We start from the raw sequence: 19,875 nt of genomic DNA on the forward strand, positions 1-19,875 counted from the left end.
CCTAATAACAGTAATTACAGTACAACGATCGCTGCTTTTATTAAAAGTTTCTTTTTACTGACTGGGCTCGAGTGGGATTTCATTTCATGAAACACATTATTCATGATTCATCCTGAGGTTTTAGTGCGAAGTGTTGAGATGGAAGCCCTCTTTTTTAAAATGTCTCTAGTTATGAGTTTCTGCAGAGAATTATTTCATTCAGAGTGAAGGTGTAGAATACATTTGTTAAGTTATGGCTGCAAATTTCATCCTCTGGAGTTTCATAGTAAAAAATAAAATATATATATAATCGAAAAAGGTTTCTTATCCACTTTCTTCATTAACGGTCGCAGTAAAATTATTAATTCATGCGCTCTAATACCTGGGTGTGACGTTACATGATCCATCAAAATCTCTCATTACATCGTAAAAAGATGAGCTATGAATCACATATTTTATGAAATCCTCAAACATTAAAGTCAGTATTAAAAAGAGAATACCTTCTGTGCTGTATTTGGTCTCTTATTAGATATTTAAAAATACTTTAATTGCACCAAAACTGGCGCTAAGTTGCGAGAATCAGCGGTGAGACAAGTCTTCAGATCCTCCAGTAGAAGTAGAAGGGTTGGGCTAAAGTAACTAGTAACTAAAGTAACTAGTAACTAAAGCTGGAACAGATGAATGTAGCAGAGTAACTAAAGTAACTAGTAACTAAAGCTGGAACAGATGAATGTAGCGGAGTAACTAAAGTAACTAAAGTAACTAAAGCTGGAACAGATGAATGTAGTGGAGTAACTAAAGTAACTAAAGCTGGAACAGATGAATGTAGTGGAGTAACTAAAGTAAGTAACTAGTAACTAAAGTAACTAGTAACTAAAGCTGGAACAGATGAATGTAGTGGAGTAACTAAAGTAACTAGTAACTAAAGCTGGAACAGATGAATGTAGTGGAGTAACTAAAGTAACTAGTAACTAAAGCTGGAACAGATGAATGTAGTGGAGTAAAAACAATATTTCTCTCTGAAATGTAGCGGAGTAGAAGTAGAAAGTGGCACGAAAAGAAAAGAGTCCAGTAAAGTACCTCAACATTTGTACCCAAGTACAGTACTTGAGTAAATGTACTTTAGTTACATTCCAGCGCTGTGAGAAAGTGTCCTACCTGCAGGACCTGTGTGACGGAGAGACATCTGAGGCAGCCGGCGTCTCTGCAGTCCGTCTTCTTCAGGAAGGCCATGTTGTCGGACTCGGCCCGTTCCAGCGTGGCGTTGTAGGCGTACGAGCCGCTCATGTCCACCGCGGCGTGGAAGAGACCCTTCGCCAGCGGAGACATCATCATGGTCCACACCGAGGTCCCACCTGGAGACCAGTCAGACCCACACAGTCACTCAGCAACTCATATTGTGTTGCCGTTCTTAAAAAGGTGCTCTAAGCCAGTGTTTCTCAAATGGGGGGTACTCTGGAGGACTGCAGGGGGTAGAGTTAGGGTTTAACCCTAACCCTATCTAGGGAGGTCCCGGGACATGTCTGCATGGATTGTCAATTTGTTTGTTTTTTTAATTACTTGGAAAAAAAGACAAGGCGACAAATGTCAGGAAAAGCGCCAATCAACGTCAAAAGAATTGTCTTAAAAGACGTAATGAAATAAAACACCTCGAAAAAGCCCAGTTTTGATTATTGGGGGGTTGAAACCCCCGTAAATTACAATCCATCCATCCATCCATCCATCATATCTATCTATCCATCCTATCTATTGTATCTATTGTATCTTTCTTATCTATTGTATCTATCTACTGTATCTATCCTATCTCTCTCTTATCTATCTTATCTACTGTATCTATCTATCTCTTTCTTATCTACTGTATCTACCTATCCTATCTATTGTATCTATCTTATCTACTGTATCTCTTATCTACTGTATCTATCTTATCTACTGTATCTATCTATCCTATCTCTCTCTTATCTATTGTATCTTTATTATCTATTGTATCTTTCTTATCTACTGTATCTCTATCTTTTCTACTGTATCTATCTATCTATCTTTTCTACTGTATCTATCTATCTATCTATCTATCTTATCTTATCTACTGTATCCTATCTATCTATCTATCTATCTATCTATCTATCTATCTATCTTATCTACTGTATCCTATCTATCTATCTATCTATCTATCTACCTACCTACCTACCTATCTATCTACCTACCTACCTACGTACCTACCCATCTATCCACCCATGAAGGAAACACGCCAGTTCCATGTAAAGAGTCTGAGGCCTTCACAGTGTGTGCAGAGCCTCTAAAAAATGTGAAATTGACCCGTTTGCTCACAGCAAACCTTTGTTGGAATATATCCAAACGTTCACAGCAGGTTTCCAAAGATCTGTTTAGCTTTTTCACAGCAGGGACCCAGTGACGCATTTCATACCTGAGCTCTGTCCAAATATGGTGACTTTCCCGGGATCGCCTCCAAACACGTGGATGTTCCTCTGGACCCACTTCAGAGCTGCGATCTGGTCCAGGAAGCCATAGTTCCCTACGGAGAGAGAGAGAGAGAGAGAGAGAGAGAGAGAGAGAGAGAGAGAGAGAGAGAGAGAGAGAGAGAGAGAGGGGAGGGAATCGATTAGCGACACCAGAAACTGCTTTGATGTGGCCTTGTTTCCGGCGGCCCATTTTTCTCCCGTCAGAAACAAAAACCAGCTCGCTGTACGGTAGCTGCTCCGGCAGCTTGAACTAAATGTAACGGTCTTTACAAGCCGAGGGAGGCGAGGGGAAAATGGGCCACGGAATCGGGAGTATTCAAAATTAGAAAACGTGAGAGAGGCAGAAGATGAAAAAGGGACTCGTGTCGCCCCGTCACGCGAGGCTCTCTCTCGTTTAACGGATCGCTTCACTTCCCGGTCACAGCGGGCGTTTTTACATTACGTAACAAACAAATGAGCTGACTCCCAACAGGCTATTTTGTGTCCCACGGTGTGCGAGACGCAAACATGGAAGAGACAGCCTCAGAAATTAGCTCCATTTATCCGACTCACGTTAACATTCCTTAGGTTTTCACATCTTAATGCAGTTTAGTTCAAGTTTATTGTCATATGCATATTAGTGCAGAGTACCACAGCAATGAAATACAATGTGCCTTGCCACCCTCTTAGCACCAGTCAATAAGTAGCCATTATAAATAACATTTAAAACCATCCAAGCACAGTAAACATAGTAACTAAGCTCAGACCTCAGCCTTCCTTCCTGTTGTACTATCACTCAGTAGCCTTATCATCTGCTGGGGGTGAAAACCATAAGTTTCAATCACACCATAAAACGTTAAGAAAAAAGATCAGTATTTTGCCATAATCCAATGACATGAAAAAAATGTATCCACAGCGATCAGTAGATCCACTTCGCAGTTTAAACAAAGTGGAATGAAACGTATAAAAGTCCAAATCTACACAAAATGCGCAATCAATTAGTAAGCTGACAGCAAATTTATATACCTGGCATTTAGGCAACCTTTATTATATTACAATGTTGGCACGGTAAGATGTCCAGACTGTTGCAACAGTAATTATCGTTTTTTGCGTCCTGCATATGCGTCGACAATGGTCTCAGGTGAGAGCCACAGCCCTCAAAAAATATTATTTTTACTAAAGCAGTATATGAAATCAGAATTATAACCTATCACCATTTAGTTGTTTTGTGTTATTTAAAGTATTTATAAAATATCTGGTTATGCCAGAAGTAATTGTTCCACTCATTTCTGAAACAATGCAATTACCCGTTTCAGCTACCGGGGCTAACTCTGCGTATGGTGAAAACTATCCGTGAAATGTGATGTGCGCGTTGGGATGCTCTGCAAATGTCTCCCTGATGGGAGGTGGGAGGAGAGATTGTGTGCAGGATGACTAGAATACCTGGTGCCTTCTCATTGCTGCGTTTCCACTAAATGTTTTGGAGCGTTTCAAGCAGGACCCCTCGATGATTTTAGATGCAGTTTTGACCACCTTTGTCAGAAGATTAAGGTCATGCGAAATGGAAAGGTAAAGACTTGTCAGCGTTCAATCGGACTGTAAACAACATGAATATTTCAACAGCGTGCTTAAGTGGTAAACAGCTTGTAAGAAAACTACCGCTGTATCCATTAGAACGTCTTTAACAACACACTGCAACGCTCGGATAGGAGCTGTTAAAAGCTTCCAATATGCATCTTGCACACTACTTTCCACTATTACTTTTTGCACTTTACATCCCACTCCATGTGTACTTGTCTTGATATTGTCTTATTTGTATATTATGAGGATATGTGCCTATATGTATATTGTTGTCTATATTGTGTACAGTATGTGTCTGTATAACTATTGGTCTACTGAATGTTTACTACTACTACAGGTCTACTTGTTGAATGTATAGAGTTAATACCTACCCAAGTCAAACTCCTTGTGTATGTAAGTATACTTGGCCAATAAATCGGATTCTGAGCTGCACATAAACTATAAATCACCCTTTTGAACTTCTTACCGCCCGGTTTTGTGTTTTTGACCGAACATGAAAAGAAATTATTACTCAAACATTTGATGGTTTATAAAATCGTTTCCATTAGGATTCTGGTGGCACCAAACAATGACAGAGAGAGGCCTGAAAAATGAGTCATTAGTAACAAATCAACAGTATACAGTAAGCACCCATTATAGCACGTGTCAAATTCGAGGCCCACGGGCCAAACTCAAGGCCCAGGGGCCAAACTCGGCCCCTTGCAGATTTAGATCCGGCCCGTACATCAATTTGGGTCCACAATACATTTTGGCTCTCCTAGTTATGCACCAAAGCAAAAACACAGAAAAGTGTTTTTTAAAACTGCTATTACCTGACATTCAAAGTAGAATTTGGCAGATTTGCCGACTCTGAGACTCAGAAATTCCCCCAGAAACAGCAGAGAGTTTTCATATTCAGGCTGAGAAACTGGTTGTTGTTAAAAAAAAAAAAAAAAAATGTAATCATTGTTTTTGCTTGATTTGCTAAATTCTCTGATGGCTAAGGAACTCTTTTGATGACTTTTGTAGGGCTTCATGTCAACAAAAAGCATCCAAAAATATTCAGAAAAAGCAACAGATTTACAAAAAGGTGACCAGGGTTCATACGCATTTTAACCAATACTTTTCCATGACTTTTTCGGCAAATTTCCATGACTATGTTTTCCTGAAAATGTCAGTCGACATTATATAATAAGAACACAAATCTGTGTTAAAGTTTACACTCAGAGGTTTAACTATAAAATGAATGATAATGTATGTGGTTCATAATGGGATTCATCATATCGCTCCCCGAATACAATGCTGAGGTTAAGACAACCTGAAAACACATTTATTAATCACATATTAATATTCCATGACTTTTCCAAAACTTTCTGGGTCTTTTTATGTTTCCAAAACCTTTCCAGGCCTGAAATTTGCATTTTTCAAATTCCATAACTTTTCCAGTTTTTTTTCAAAAACATATGAACCTTGGGTGACAAATATCTGAGAAATCCACAAAAAAGTCGGAACAAAAACGACAAAAAAATGGAGGACAAAAAGCTGCCAAAATGTTAAAGAGAAGTGACATGCACTCACAAAAGCACGTCAATAAACTCTAAAAAGGGATACGCCACCGTTTGTTGAAATAGGGCTTATCACGGTCTCCCCTAGCTGTAGATAGGTGGGCATACTGTATACATGTAAACTTATTTCATATACAGTACAGGCCAAAAGTTTGGACACACCTTCTCATTCAATGCGTTTCTTTATTTTCATGACTATTTACATTGTAGATTCTCACTGAAGGCATCAAAACTATGAATGAACACATATGGAATTATGTACTTAACAAAAAAGTGTTTAATAACTGAAAACATGTCTTATATTTTAGATTCTTCAAAGTAGCCACCCTTTGCTTTTTTTGATAACTCTGCAAACCCTTGGTGTTCTCTCAATGAGCTTCATGAGGTAGTCACCTGAAATGGTTTTACCTTCACAGGTGTGCTTTGTCAGGGTTAATTAGTGGAATTATTTCCCTTATTAATAAAAAAGCAAAGGGTGGCTACTTTGAAGAATCTAAAATATAAGACATGTTTGCAGTTATTTCACACTTTTTTGTTAAGTACATAATTCCATATGTGTTCATTCATAGTTTTGATGCCTTCAGTGAGAATCTACAATGTAAATAGTCATGAAAATAAAAAGGAAACACATTGAATGAGTGTGTCCAAACTTTTGGCCTGTACTGTATGTGTGTTTTAGTCAACAAACTGACTTTTTCATTCACAACAACTTTATCCAATAACATATGTCACACATCTAACCAAAGGCCGAGACACAAAAAAATCCCCCCAGGATGAATTGTAAGAACTTTGGGTGATCCTGTAACTGTTCCTCTATATACTGTATACATGTAAACTTATTTGTATGTATTTCCCCTCAGCGTATCACCGACTGACCTGAGGTGTTCTTCGGAGAACCTTCTCTCAGCACCTCCAGCGCCAGGAAGCCGAATGCGTTGAGTCTGTAGTTGAAGCTGACGTAGACCATCTGCGTGTCGCTGGCGAGCTTCTCCGTTGGCGAGTATCCCGGCTCGCCTCCACTGAGCATGTGCAGGTATCCTCCGTGGATCCAGACCATGACGGGCAGCTTGGCGTCCCGCTGCAGCGTTGGCGTCCACACGTTGACGAAGAGGCAGTCCTCCTGGCCCATCAGCCGGCCCGTGCTCGCCAGCGGACGCACCTGAGGGCACACGCTGCGGAAGCGCCCGGCGTCCGTGACCCCGCCCTTGCACAGCGGTTCGGCCGGGGGGGCCCAGCGCAGGCTGCCGATAGGTGGAGCCGCGTAGGGCATGCCCTTAAAGGAGTACGCTCCATTTTTCTGAGAAAGAAGGATTCAAAAGTGACTTTAAAGCGCCCATATTATGTTCATTTTCAGGTTCATAACTGTATTTTAAGGTTGTACCAGAGTGGGTTAACATAGTTTAATTTTCAAAAAACACCATATTTTTGTTGTACTGCACAGCTCTCTCTCACTGCTGCAGCTCCTCTTTTCACCTGGTTTCTAGCTACAGAGTGAGACCGCTTTTCTTCTTCTGTACTATCTTTGATTGCACTCGCACATGCTCAGTAGCTCCGATGTAGATCATGTCAGCTAGCTAACTCTAGAGACAGTAAAAGAGAGCCTGTTTCTCCAACTTCAGTCAGGTCCAAGGCAGGATTAGCTGGGAGACTTCTTCTAAACCAGGGAGCACATGGAAGTAGTTCTTTTGGAGATTATGGTGAACTTGTGTGTGTTGTAGCAGTGCTTTGCTATTGAGAACGATGTAGCATGCTAGCGTTAGCATTGCGCTAACGCTACAAGCTAACGGTTGTGGTTAGCCAGCTCATTTCGGACTGTGACGTCACAGTCCGAGCCGATTTTGACCAGCTCACTAGGAGACTGAAGGCAGGACACATTCAGAAACCAGATCTCACTCAGAACAGCATGGATGATTTTTTTTAAAAGTTTGTATGTGTGTGGAAGCACCAGAGACACAAAAGAACACCCCAAATCCCATCATAATATGGGCACTTTAAATTAGGGCTGTGCAATTAATCAAAATGTAATCGCCATTAGTGGTGCACGATATATCGACCGCCGATATAATATCGGCCGATATGGTCATTTTTTTAACACATCGGTATCGGTTCAATGTCAAATTATATATAATTTTATAAATATAAATTTTTTCTTCTGAAAATCTGATGCCAAAATGATTTCAAATGCCTTGAAATGGCATCCAAGGCCTGAACGACTTGGGAAAAAAACGGTCAACTACCATTCGAATGGATGGAAGAATAGCCAAAATGGCAAAGGCTCAACCAATGATCAGTGATATTTTGCACACAGGTAAAGGTGCCCAATATCAGTCATTTTGGAAAATAAATCACAAAAGTAAAAAAAAATAAAATAAAATGCGTTTTGGAAAATAGTTCTTTATTTGATTATCATAAAAATGTGTTTTCTTTGTCTTAGGGCCAGGAGCCGCAGTTAGTCACTCTCGACTTCTCTGAATGTCCCCTCTGGTCTCCGTATCGATCAAATTTCCTTGCCAAAACCGTGAGTTTCCCCAAGATGTTGTCCAGCCTATCCAGAGCTGACAGTCTCTCCAAGATGGTATCCAATTGTTGGCCCATGGTGATCATAGTATCCAATTTGTGGCCCATGGTGGTCAAAGTCACAATTTGAGTTCCGAGAGCTCTGCCCACAGATTCAACCATGACGGGCAGCCTGGTATTTTGCTCGGTTCCTGTCTTCTTCTTAATTTCTCGATAAACCAGGGCAGTGCCTGAGCCAATCAGCAAAAGACCTGTTATCATGGTTCCGAATAGGTAGATATCTTCAATGTCCTCCACGGAAAGAACCGCCAGACACACGACCCGTCACCTCTCCCATGCGTCCATCGTGTAGCCAGCTGCGAACGTCCCGGCAGGTTTGTCAGGTTCCCCCGAACCCGAGCTTCTCGTCGAGAAGATGGTGTCAATTGCGCTGAGAGACCAGTTGATCAAATCCATAATTCGCAGTTTAGGAGCAGTGCCAAGAGAGAGACTCTAGAAGTACACAGAGACAAAGACTAGACGAGAGAGCAAAGCAGGGCAGGCAACGGGAGGAGAGGGAGAAAATGAGACCGCCTTCACAGAGAGCCAAACGAGAAAGGTAAATATCGGTATCGGCCACAACAGCAATATTAATATCGGTTATCGGTATCGGCCACAATTTTCACATCGGTGCATCACTAATCGTGATTATGATTTCTGCTCCCAATGATCACATAAACAGAATAATCGAGAAAAACAATTCTTTGTAGGGCTGTTCCCTCTCAGTCGACTAATCGGTAGTTTTGGTCTTAGTCAACTTAGATCTCTTTAGTACATTAGTCATGTTTGATGCTTTTTTCATGCTGAATGACTTATTTCCAAGAAACGTACGAGCACATCTCTGGTAAACACAAGAATTAAAGTGGTGCTTTTAGCATGACTCTTTGTGCAGAAACTCAGATTTACAGATCTGTCGATTAAATCAACTAATCGATTAGTCAATACTGTTGAATGAGTGTTAGTCGACTAAGAATTTCTTCAATGGAGCACAGCCCTATTATTTAGCTCATTACGTTTTGCAAGTAAACTCTTATTTTCTCTTTTCTGAATGAAAAAATAAAGTTTAAATAGGACAAGTATTGAGGCAAATTTCACAGTTTTACGTGTGTTTTTTTACTATTGATTTATTTAACTTTTTTTCCACAGTTTTTTAAGTTCAATAATTACCACATATTTCCAGAAGTCAACGAATAATCGTGTTAAATTATCGGGATTTCAATAATGATAATCGTGATTATATTTTTTTTTCCATAATCGAGCAGCGCTACTTTAAATAAACCACAAAAGACTGAAGCAGACGCCTCTCCTGCGGGCAACAGCGCGGCGCTAGCTAGCATAGCCAATATGCTAGAAGACCACAGAGCTAGCGTCGCAGCCGACTTCAAAGCAACATTCGCTACTCTGGAATTGAGACTCGACAAGATGCAGACAACGATAACAGAACATGGTCAGCGAATGGTCTTATTGGAATCTCACGCTGAGCTGCAAGCCCAACGAATTCAAGCACTGGAGGAGAGGTGTGTTGCATTAGCAGATAGCAACGCTAAGCTAACAACGAAGGCCATCGATCTTGAGAATCGCAGCCGCAGGAATAATATTAGAATAATCGGCCTCCCAGAATCAATCGAGGGACCCAGGCCCACGAGCTTTTTCGCTATACTATACGCCAAACTCCTATCTGAAGTACTTGGCGGCCTGATCCTCCATTCTTCTCCTGAATTGGACCGAGCACACAGAACGCTCACCGCTAAACCACAACCCGGCTCGCGGCCCAGGCCGGTTATTCTTCGCCTTCATCGCTATCAGATCAAGGAGATGATCATTTGGGAGGCCCGTAAGAGACGTGGGAAACTTCAGTACCGAGGGTCACCAATCCAGATCTTCGAGGACTACACACCAGAAGTCGCCGGGGAACGGGCTAAATATTGAGCGGTGATGGCCGATCTTTACAACCTCGCTCTTCGGCCAGCGCTTCTCTTCCCGGCCCGCTTACAGATCACTCTGGAGAGCGGAGCGAAGAAGAGGACCTCATCTCCCGAGGACGCCACCACCTTCGCGGCCAAATATAAACATGCCCCGTTGCCCGATTAGTGTGACTGCTATTTTATCCGCGGCTAATGTGGACCATGCTAACCTAGCTCCCTTACAGGAAGAGCTGCTTTCGTATTGGTAAGTCTTACGATTAAGACGGGAACCCGCTGAGCCTTAGCACCCATTTACTTTTACAAGGACGATATATTAAGTGAGCTATTGTGCTTATTTCAAAGAGGCTTAAAGACTAGTTGGACTGTGGGGCCTAAGCTTGAGGTTTACCATTTAACTGCTGTGCCGTACTAGCCCTGTATCTAGCTCAGCGGGTTCAGAAGCTGATGTTGGGTATTACATTTCACTTAACTCTAATTTGAAGTTAACCAAAGAATATAATAGCTTGTATTGTTTTATTTCATATTTAAGTTAGAGGGTTGCCAAGCTAATATATGGTTATAAATGATTATTATGATGGAAGGGGTACTACTGTGGTGGCAAATTTTATTTTAACCATTTGTTTAATGATATTAACCATTGGTTTAATGATTGTTTTATAACGCCACAAGATTTAGCTTCTTCATTAGTACATACAGTTTAATATATGTTGTTTTTTTTTTGTTTTGTTTTTTATTTAATTTTTATTTATTTTTTATTTATTTTTACATACTTACTCATGGGGAGGGGGGAGGACGGGAAGGAGGAGGACGGGAGGGAGGGGGGTTGGGATTTTGTTCATTTAAGTTCATAAAAAAGAAAAAAGATATTGTCATCCTGTATGCAATCTATGTCTGACTCTTGCACTTGACAAATAAGTTAAAAAAAAAAAAAAAAAAAAAAAAAATGCAACAAATCCGTACATTTAGGAAGCTGGAACCAGAGAATGTTTGAAAAAAAAAATGATGAAATGAATGAAAGGCATTTTTATTTGACGAATGATGATCGAACTACCAGCCGGTAAGCTGACGCTACAATGTGTCTTTAGCTACATGCTACCAGCCGGTAAGCTAACATTACCCTGTGTCTTTAGCTACATGCTACCAGCCGGTTATCTAACGTTACCCTGTGTCTTTAGCTGCATGCTACCAGCCGGTAAGCTAATGCTACCTTGTGTCTTTAGCTGCATGCTACCAGCCAGTTATCTAACACTACCCTGTGTCTTTAGCTGCATGCTACCAGCCGGTTATCTAACGCTACCCTGTGTCTTTAGCCGCATGCTACCAGCCGGTAAGCTAATGCTACCTTGTGTCTTATGCTGCATGCTACCAGCCAGTTATCTAACACTACCCTGTGTCTTTAGCTGCATGCTACCAGCCGGTAAGCTAACGCTACCCTGTGTCTTTAGCTGCATGCTACCAGCCGGTAAGCCTACGCTACCCTGTGTCTTTAGCTGCAGGCTACCAGCCGGTAAGAGAACCCTACCCTGTGTATTTAGCTGCATGTTACCAGCATGTAATCTAACATTATCCTGTGTCTTTAGCTGCATGCTACCAGCCGGTAAGCTAACGCTACACTGTGTCTTTAGCTGCATGCTACCAGCCAGTAAGAGAACCCTACCCTGTGTATTTAGCTGCATGTTACCAGCCCGTAATCTAACATTACCTTGTGTCTTTAGCTGCATGCTACCAGCCGGTAAGGTAACGCTACCCTGTGTCTTTAGCTGCATGCTACCAGCTGGTAAGCTAACGCTACACTGTGTCTTTAGCTGCATTCTACCAGCCGGACGTGTGCCAGTAGGCGGGGGTGAAGAGAGAAAACTGGGGGAACTACCGATCCTGCTTTTAAATTTGAAATCGTGACACCCCTATGACTAAAAAGACTATAATTTCATACATCCATTGTATTTTAAATCAACTCCTGCTACAATCTGATTAAATCTGTGCGATGGCTCGTATTTGCTCCGTGGCGTCTGCTGGGGTTTGTATGTGAAAAAAAAAAAACATCCAACCTTTCCTCTAAAAGGAAACATCTTGAGGGAGTTAGAAGCAAATAAATGTAAAAGTGATGCACGAATATGCTTTAAACTAATAATTACAGCAGATATTTCACGCTAAATTCTCCTCTTGGTGTTGAACCGAGCAGCTATAAAATATCACCAAATTATTGTCATGACAAGGTCCACTTTATTATAATTTCTGCACAATAAAAAAGGCCCTAATAATCATAGTTATGTCTTGTTAGAGAAGTGAAAGCCCAGGAGGGATAAGACTAGGAAGTACATTTGAGGCCACTGTATATAAAGTTCAGAGGATTGCAACATTTGTGATTGAAAACATTGGAAGTTTCATAAGAATAATTTCAGTTTAAAGAGGGATGTGTTAGTGCTACTTTTAAAAAGAGACAGACAAGATTTGAGTACACTGTGACTGGAAACATGAGGCTGAAATAATTTGATACTTTTTAATGTTTTTGACGTGTCAACATTGTTTTTTGTAAAATCTATTTTGAAGACTGTAATAGGGCTACTCCCTCTTAGTCGATCAGTTGACTAATTGGTCGTTTTGGTCTTAGTCAACTTAGATTTCTTTAGTCCATTAGACATGTTTGATGCTTTTTTTCATGCTGAATGACTTATTTCCAAGAAACGTACAAGCACATCTCTGGTAAACACAAGAATTAAAGTGGTGCTTTTAGCATGACTCTTTGTGGAGAAACTCAGATTTACAGATCTGTCGATTAAATCAACTTATTGATTAGTCGATGCAATTGAATGAGTGTTAGTCGACTGAGAATTTCTTCAATCGAGGACGGCCCTAGACTGTACTCTCCCGAAAAAACAGCCACATTAGTAGTTTGTTCAAAAATTCAAGAAATGCCAGAGCAGGTAGCCTAGAAATCTAGACGCACCCTAGCAGCAGCAAATTTAATTTGCAGCCAGGGTGGTCTAACAACTCTCCGTTGACTTGCGAGCTGGAAAAACCAAACTCTGGTCAAGCCAATCACATCGTGTATAGAGTGGGTGGGCGGGGCTTATGGCTGCTGCTGGTGAACAGCAGTCTTCTGGAAGACTTGGAGTTCAGCTTTTCTTTGAGAAAAGAACAAAGAACGGCACAGAAGTCATTCTTAAAAAAGGAAGATGAGTTTTGCCGACATCTCCGCTACCTTCTTCGTTGCTCTGATTGGTTGGAGTACTATCCTATTGCGTGCAGAGGGAATTTGAAAGACAACTGTTTATCCCGCCCCTCGGATTGAGCCCTGACCAATGGGGAGCTCCCAGACCCAACATCTGGATGTGGGTCTGGCTTGTCGGGCTACAGAGCAGGGGGAATGAGAGGGGGGAAACGCCAGAGCAGGGGGAATGAGAGGGGGGACACGCCAGAGCAGGGGGGAATGAGAGGGGGGAATGAGAGGGGTGAAACGCCAGAGCAAGGGGAATGAGAGGGGGAAACGCCAGAGCATGGGGGAATGAGAGGGGGAATGAGAGGGGGGAAACGCCAGAGCAGGGGGAATGAGAGGGGGAATGAGAGGGGTGAAAAGCCAGAGCAGGGGGAATGAGAGGGGGGGAAAATCCAGAGCATGGGGGAATGAGAGGGGGGAAAAGCCAGAGCATGGGGGAATGAGAGGGGGGAAACGCCAGAGCAGGGGGAATGAGAGGGGGAATGAGAGGGGGGAAAACGCCAGAGCAGGGGGAATGAGAGGGGGGAAACGCCAGAGCAGGGGGAATGAGAGGGGGGAAACGCCAGAGCAGGGGGAATGAGAGGGTGAAATGAGAGAGGGAAACGCCAGAGCAGGGGGAATGAGAGGGGGGAAACGCCAGAGCAGGGGGAATGAGAGGGTGAAATGAGAGGGGAGAAACGCCAGAGCAGGGGGAATGAGAGAGAGAAGGGGAAACGTAGCAGAAGATATTGTTTTTTAATTTAAAAACGTAGCGATGTAAATGGAGCCTAGATCAATTAAAATGAAACCTGGAGTGCATCTCTCGACTCACGTGGCGTCCCCTGAACGCGCCGCAGTGCGTGGTCACCTGGGCGCTGCCCCGTGGTTGCGTCTGGGCCAGGTACCCCAGGTAGGTGGCGAGAGAGAGCAGGCCGAACACGGCCAGGCAGATGAGGAAGATGCAGCGGCGGGAGAGCACCAGCAGGGGGCTGATGTAGTGTCTGTGACGCACGTACTGCACCTCCTCCCCCTCCTCCTCCTCCTGCACCAGGTAGCGGTACTCGGTCCTCTCCGGGACCTCGAACGCATCATCATTCATCGTCGCTCTGGGACACAAAACAGAGAAAATATATAAACTTTATTGCAGACACAGGTCCATATAACACATAATACAATATACATAGTATAAAAAAAGAGATATAAAAAAATACATAATTGCATATCAGCCTATAGGATATACAATAATACATTAAAAAAATGCATATTAACCTATAGGATATACAGGCTATTGCACCCATTCTGTCTTAACCTAGAAGTGTATCTATAACAGCTTTTCACAGGGCTGAGTAGAGCTTCAGTTATGTGGTTCTCGGACTTGTCCAGGCGACACATGAAACTACTAAACATCAGCTGTCTTAAGAGTGCCTCACAGCTAGTGGACACAAACAGATGGCTGGCACTCTGCCACCTAGGGACACGGAGCAGCAGCCTCATTGCATCATTGTATGCTACCTTGAGCCTCTGCATACACTTTTTAGTTATACCACAATTGAGCAGTATATTGACTTGACTTTTATACAGTATAAAAGTCAAGTCAGTTTACCTCTAGTCTAATTGCTACGTTTACACGTGGCCGGCTATTTTCATAAACGGACATTTCATTAATTTGTCTCGTTTTGTTGCTTGCTGTCTGATGGGTTGTGTTTGTTACAGGGGCGATTCTAGGATAAAACATATAAGGGGGGCTCAGCCCCTAATGAGAATGTGACACGGATACAATTACTGATGCACCGATGTGAACTATTTTCCAAAACACAATTTTTTTTTCCTACTTTTGCAATTTATTTTCCCGAAATGACTGATATTGGGCACCTTTACCTGTGTGCAAAATATGTCCTGTCATCAGATTTTCAGATTAAAAAAAATCATATTTATATAATTATATATAATCTGACATCGAACCGATACCGATGTGTTAAAGAAATGACCATATCGGCCGATATTATTATATTGGCGGCCGATATGTCGTGCACCACTAGATACAATGCATGTAAAAGTGTTAACCCCCCCCCCCCCCGCTGATAACCTCTGAGCTAGCTACTTAACAACAACGTCAGCTAACGTTGGAATGCAGTTATGATGGAACTAAACCTGACACTTTATAAGTCTCATGCTACGTTTACACGTGGCCGGCTATTTTCATAAACGGATATTTCAACCTCTCCATTTTCATCCGTTTTCAAAAATAATATCGTGCGCAGCTGTCAGTTTTCAGAAAAGTGTTCGTTTACATGTCCCTGTGTACAGTACAGGCCAAAAGTTTGGACACACCTTCTCATTCAATGTGTTTCTTTATTTTCATGACTATTTACATTGTAGATTCTCACTGAAGGCATCAAAACTATGAATGAACACATATGGAATTATGTACTTAACAAAAAAGTGTGAAATAACTGAAAACATGTCTTATATTTTAGATTCTTCAAAGTAGCCACCCTTTGCTTTTTTTGATAACTCTGCAAACCCTTGGTGTTCTCTCAATGAGCTTCATGAGGTAGTCACCTGAAATGGTTTTACCTTCACAGGTGTGCTTTGTCAGGGTTAATTAGTGGAATTATTTCCCTTATTAATAAAAAAGCAAAGGGTGGCTACTTTGAAGAATCTAAAATATAAGACATGTTTTCAGTTATTTCACACTTTTTTGTTAAGTACATAATTCCATATGTGTTCATTCATAGTTTTGATGCCTTCAGGGAGAATCTACAATGTAAATAGTCATGAAAATAAAAAGGAAACGCAATGAATGAGAAGGTGTGTCCAAACTTTTGGCCTGTACTGTATATATATATATAAATACAGCCAAGAGCACGCCAGACCTATAGGTGGCGGTGTAAACGAGAAGCTTGAGCCCACGTTAGCCAATCAGAATCCAGAAAATAGCAACAACAGCAACCAATCACTTCCTCTCTTCCTCTCTCTCGGCTGCCTAAACCTCCGTTTGTCTCAGTTTACGTTCAAACGAAGATCTCAAAAGTCTCCACTCTGGCCGGAGTTTTTAGAAAGACTCGGTTTCAGAGGAGAATTCTCCGTTTGCGTGTAAACGAAGGGAAATGTCTCCGTTTGTAAAAATAACCATGTACGTGTAAACGGGGTCTACATCCACTGTGTTCCACTTTCAGGATTGTTCCAGTGCTGCCAGAAATTCCACCAGATGTCCTTCTTTTCTGCCGGATGGCCGTTAACTTCCTCTCTTTGTGTTGGCGTTCTAACCTCCGGCTGATTTGTGAGGACTATGGTTAGCTGCTCCTCAGATCTCTGCAGGGTAAATCCAGACAGCTAGCTAGACTATCTGTCCAATCGGAGTTTTCTGTTGCACGACTAAAACTACTTTTGAACGCACACATGTTCCACCAAAAACGTTCCTTCCTGAGACTATTTAGCAGAGGCACCGTGGCTCCGAGCGTAGCACCCTCACAAGAGGATTGTGATTGGTTTAAAGAAATGCCAATAAACCGGAGCATGTGTTTCTCCCATCCCAGAATGCTGTGTGGACTATCCAGACCTTCTTCCAGAGCGCTGTGGAGGAAGGTCTGGCAATGGGAGACGAGTTTACCTCAGATCAGATGAAGAGGTTTTATGAAACAACTTTTATGCGTAACAGATGATAAATTATACATGTTGGGCTGCAACTAACGAGGATTTTCAATGTCAATTAATCTGTGTGTGTGTGTGTGTGTGTGTGTGTGTGTGTATGTTATGATTAGAGTTGTGTGTGTGTGTGTGTGTGTCTGTGTGTCTGTGTCTTCTGATTAGAGTTGTGTGTGTGTGTGTGTGTGTGTGTGTGTGTTATGATTAGAGTTGTGTGTGTGTGTATGTTATGATTAGTTGTGTGTGTGTGTGTGTGTGTGTGTGTGTGTGTGTTATGATTAGAGGTGTGGAATGGAAATGGAAATTGATTTATTTGAAACAGGGACAATGCACAAATAAACATTAAACTTGTTAAACAAGAGAATATGTCTTGGGCCAGGTTATAGCAACAATTGCTAATTTCCACCTGTAGTCCCTGGGCAGGTATGACAAATTTAAAACAAAACAATTTACAATTTTAAATAGAAATATTACAAAACTATATATAAATGACATGATGTGCATAGTAATTAAGAACAAACTGTTTAGTAAAAACAGGGGCGCCATCAGCCCACTCACTCTCTCTCTCTCTCCCCTCCCAGCACGCACACTGAAAAAACTTCTGGAGCAGCTTAGGCACATTAGAGTACATTCTACTCCAGATATTCATTCATACAAGGATACACACACACACACACACACACACACACACACACACACACATTCACACTCACATACACACACACACCCACATAAATACAGTATCCTATATATGTGAGCAAACTTGTTTACTCAACAACCAACTCTTTGTTAGGCATGAGAAGGTGTGAGAATTTGTACATAAAATATGTTGCGTGGGGAGGTCATTCCACTGCCTCATTGCAACACAAGAGAAAGAGGAACTCCCAAATTGGGTTTTACGTTGTGGGATGCTACACTCCCCCCTTGTAACGCTTCGAGTTGTTCGCACTGTTATTTCGGAGCAGAGTGTTACAAACCTTTTCAGAGGGGGAGCAGTAGCACTGTATATGATTTTATGTAATAAAGACACATTTGAGTGTTTTATTAAATTATCAAAACTAAGTAGATCATATTTGACAAGTATATGACAATGATGATGATAATGACGAGTTTTTTTGTCACACACACACACACACACACACACACACACACATACCCTACTGATCATAACAAACACACACACACAACTCTGATCATAACAAACACACACACACACACACACACACATCTCTGATCACACACACACACACACACACACACACACACACACACATCTCTGATCATAACACACACACACACACGCACATCTCTGATCATACACACACACACACACACACACACACACACATTGAGACAGACAGACAGACACACAACTCTGATCATAACAAAAACACAGAGAGAGAGAGAGAGAGAGAGAGACACACACACACACACACACACACACACACACACACACACACACACACACACACACACACACGGAAACGTGGAACAATAAGCGGACATCAGCTAAAATGACATGTAATGACATAATGTAGGCTAACACAGCTTCAGTTTTTGCACACAGACAGAAAGTGAACCACAAGTCCAGCAGCATTCTTTGATTGTTATCATTTAAATAAACAAATGAAATAAAATAGGACTTAAACTTCAGCCGCAGCGTGTCCGTCTGTCTCGGTCACATCAACTGAAAACTGCCAAGTCAAACTAAAGGAGCCACACTGAGTCCATGACAGAGAACAGCTGCTAAAAGCTAAAAACTGACCTCCCTTTCTCTGTCCGAGCTGTTTGTGTCTCTCTTCCCTAAATCACGCTTTTCCTGCCGTTTCCTTCCTGTCTCCGCGAGCTTCCTCTAACTCCACACGCTCTTCATTCACAAACTCTTCTTCAGATAAATGCACAACAAGTTCAAAAAGTAACATTTCATGACTTACCATGTCCCGTAAACACACAACACATTAAAGAGTAAGCTCCTACTTACTGAAGAAGTTGACGCATTTATTTCTCCGCTGAGCGGAGCGCGCATGTCCTTACAACTTTTTTTTAACAATTAAAGGGCCAGCAAACAAAGCAGTAAGACAGTTTTTTTGTCTCTCTCAGTGGTGCAGGAAGTATTCAGAGGAAGTAGCATTATGCCCATAGACAGTAGGCCTATATAATGGACCAACAGACCCCGTTGCTCTGGACGGAGACCAGTGAAGGATATTAGAAGTCACTTTTCCGGTGATCTCTAGCTTTAGCCCTACTGCGCAGCCTCCAACTGAGAGAGACAACGTAGATGTGACGTGAGCAACCTGTCTGAAAGTGTGAAGTCTTCTGGTAGCTGTGCCGAGAGAAATCTCAATCATTCCCAATCTTACAGAGACGGAGAGTGTAGGTATATGTAAGGAGATAACATAGACACAGGCTAATTATTGATCATTAACATGCTAGTTAACATTAGTAATTAAACCTAAACAGCTAATGGAAGTCCAAACTGCCTGTGAGCTTCTCGTGGTTATGACCCAATCGTTAGCCTATTTTTATAAAAGCGTCTGCTATGGAGCCATAACGTGAGCTACAAGGTAATGGAGCCTTTTATATATTGTCTTGTTTCTTTAGAAATAAACAACGGACAAATAGTCTTTAAACGCTTCAGATGTAAAGTTATTCTCTGTCAAAGTGACGCCAAAATGAATGGGAGTCAATGGGATGGGTGATGGCCAGGTAGCAACAAAATGACGCCATAGGAGGTTCGAGTTCTGGGCTACACGTCTTGGTGAATGTCTGTTAACAACTCATTGCCGTCATCGTGAAGCGCATATCTCGCGGTTATGGAAATACCATGCACTATGCCGTTTATATTGCTAGAATAATACATGTTTCCAATTATATAATGTTTCTGTAGTACAAAATGTTATTTCACTCTGTTATTATGTGGGTCAGGCCACTGCACATCCAAATAAGTTCCCTTAACGACCCACAGGCTATCAGTCTCTCATTCTAAAACC

The 19,875-nt window shown here is 41.8% G+C and overlaps 1 protein-coding gene across 1 annotated transcript in view; it reads right to left on the reverse strand.

The window, feature by feature from the left end:
- Window positions 1-19,080, reverse strand: part of LOC114557454 (para-nitrobenzyl esterase) — a 34,111-nt gene extending 15,031 nt beyond the window's left edge. Inside the window, 5 exon segments of the mRNA XM_028580915.1 lie at window positions 1,137-1,334; window positions 2,402-2,509; window positions 6,437-6,857; window positions 14,070-14,343; window positions 18,867-19,080. Of these exon segments, the coding sequence (XP_028436716.1) occupies window positions 1,137-1,334; window positions 2,402-2,509; window positions 6,437-6,857; window positions 14,070-14,343; window positions 18,867-18,883 (1,018 nt within the window). The 5' untranslated portion in view covers window positions 18,884-19,080.
- Between the last annotated feature and the right edge of the window lie 795 nt (window positions 19,081-19,875).

Source organism: Perca flavescens, chromosome 1, assembly GCF_004354835.1.
Source record: "Perca flavescens isolate YP-PL-M2 chromosome 1, PFLA_1.0, whole genome shotgun sequence".
NCBI lineage: Eukaryota > Metazoa > Chordata > Actinopteri > Perciformes > Percidae > Perca > Perca flavescens.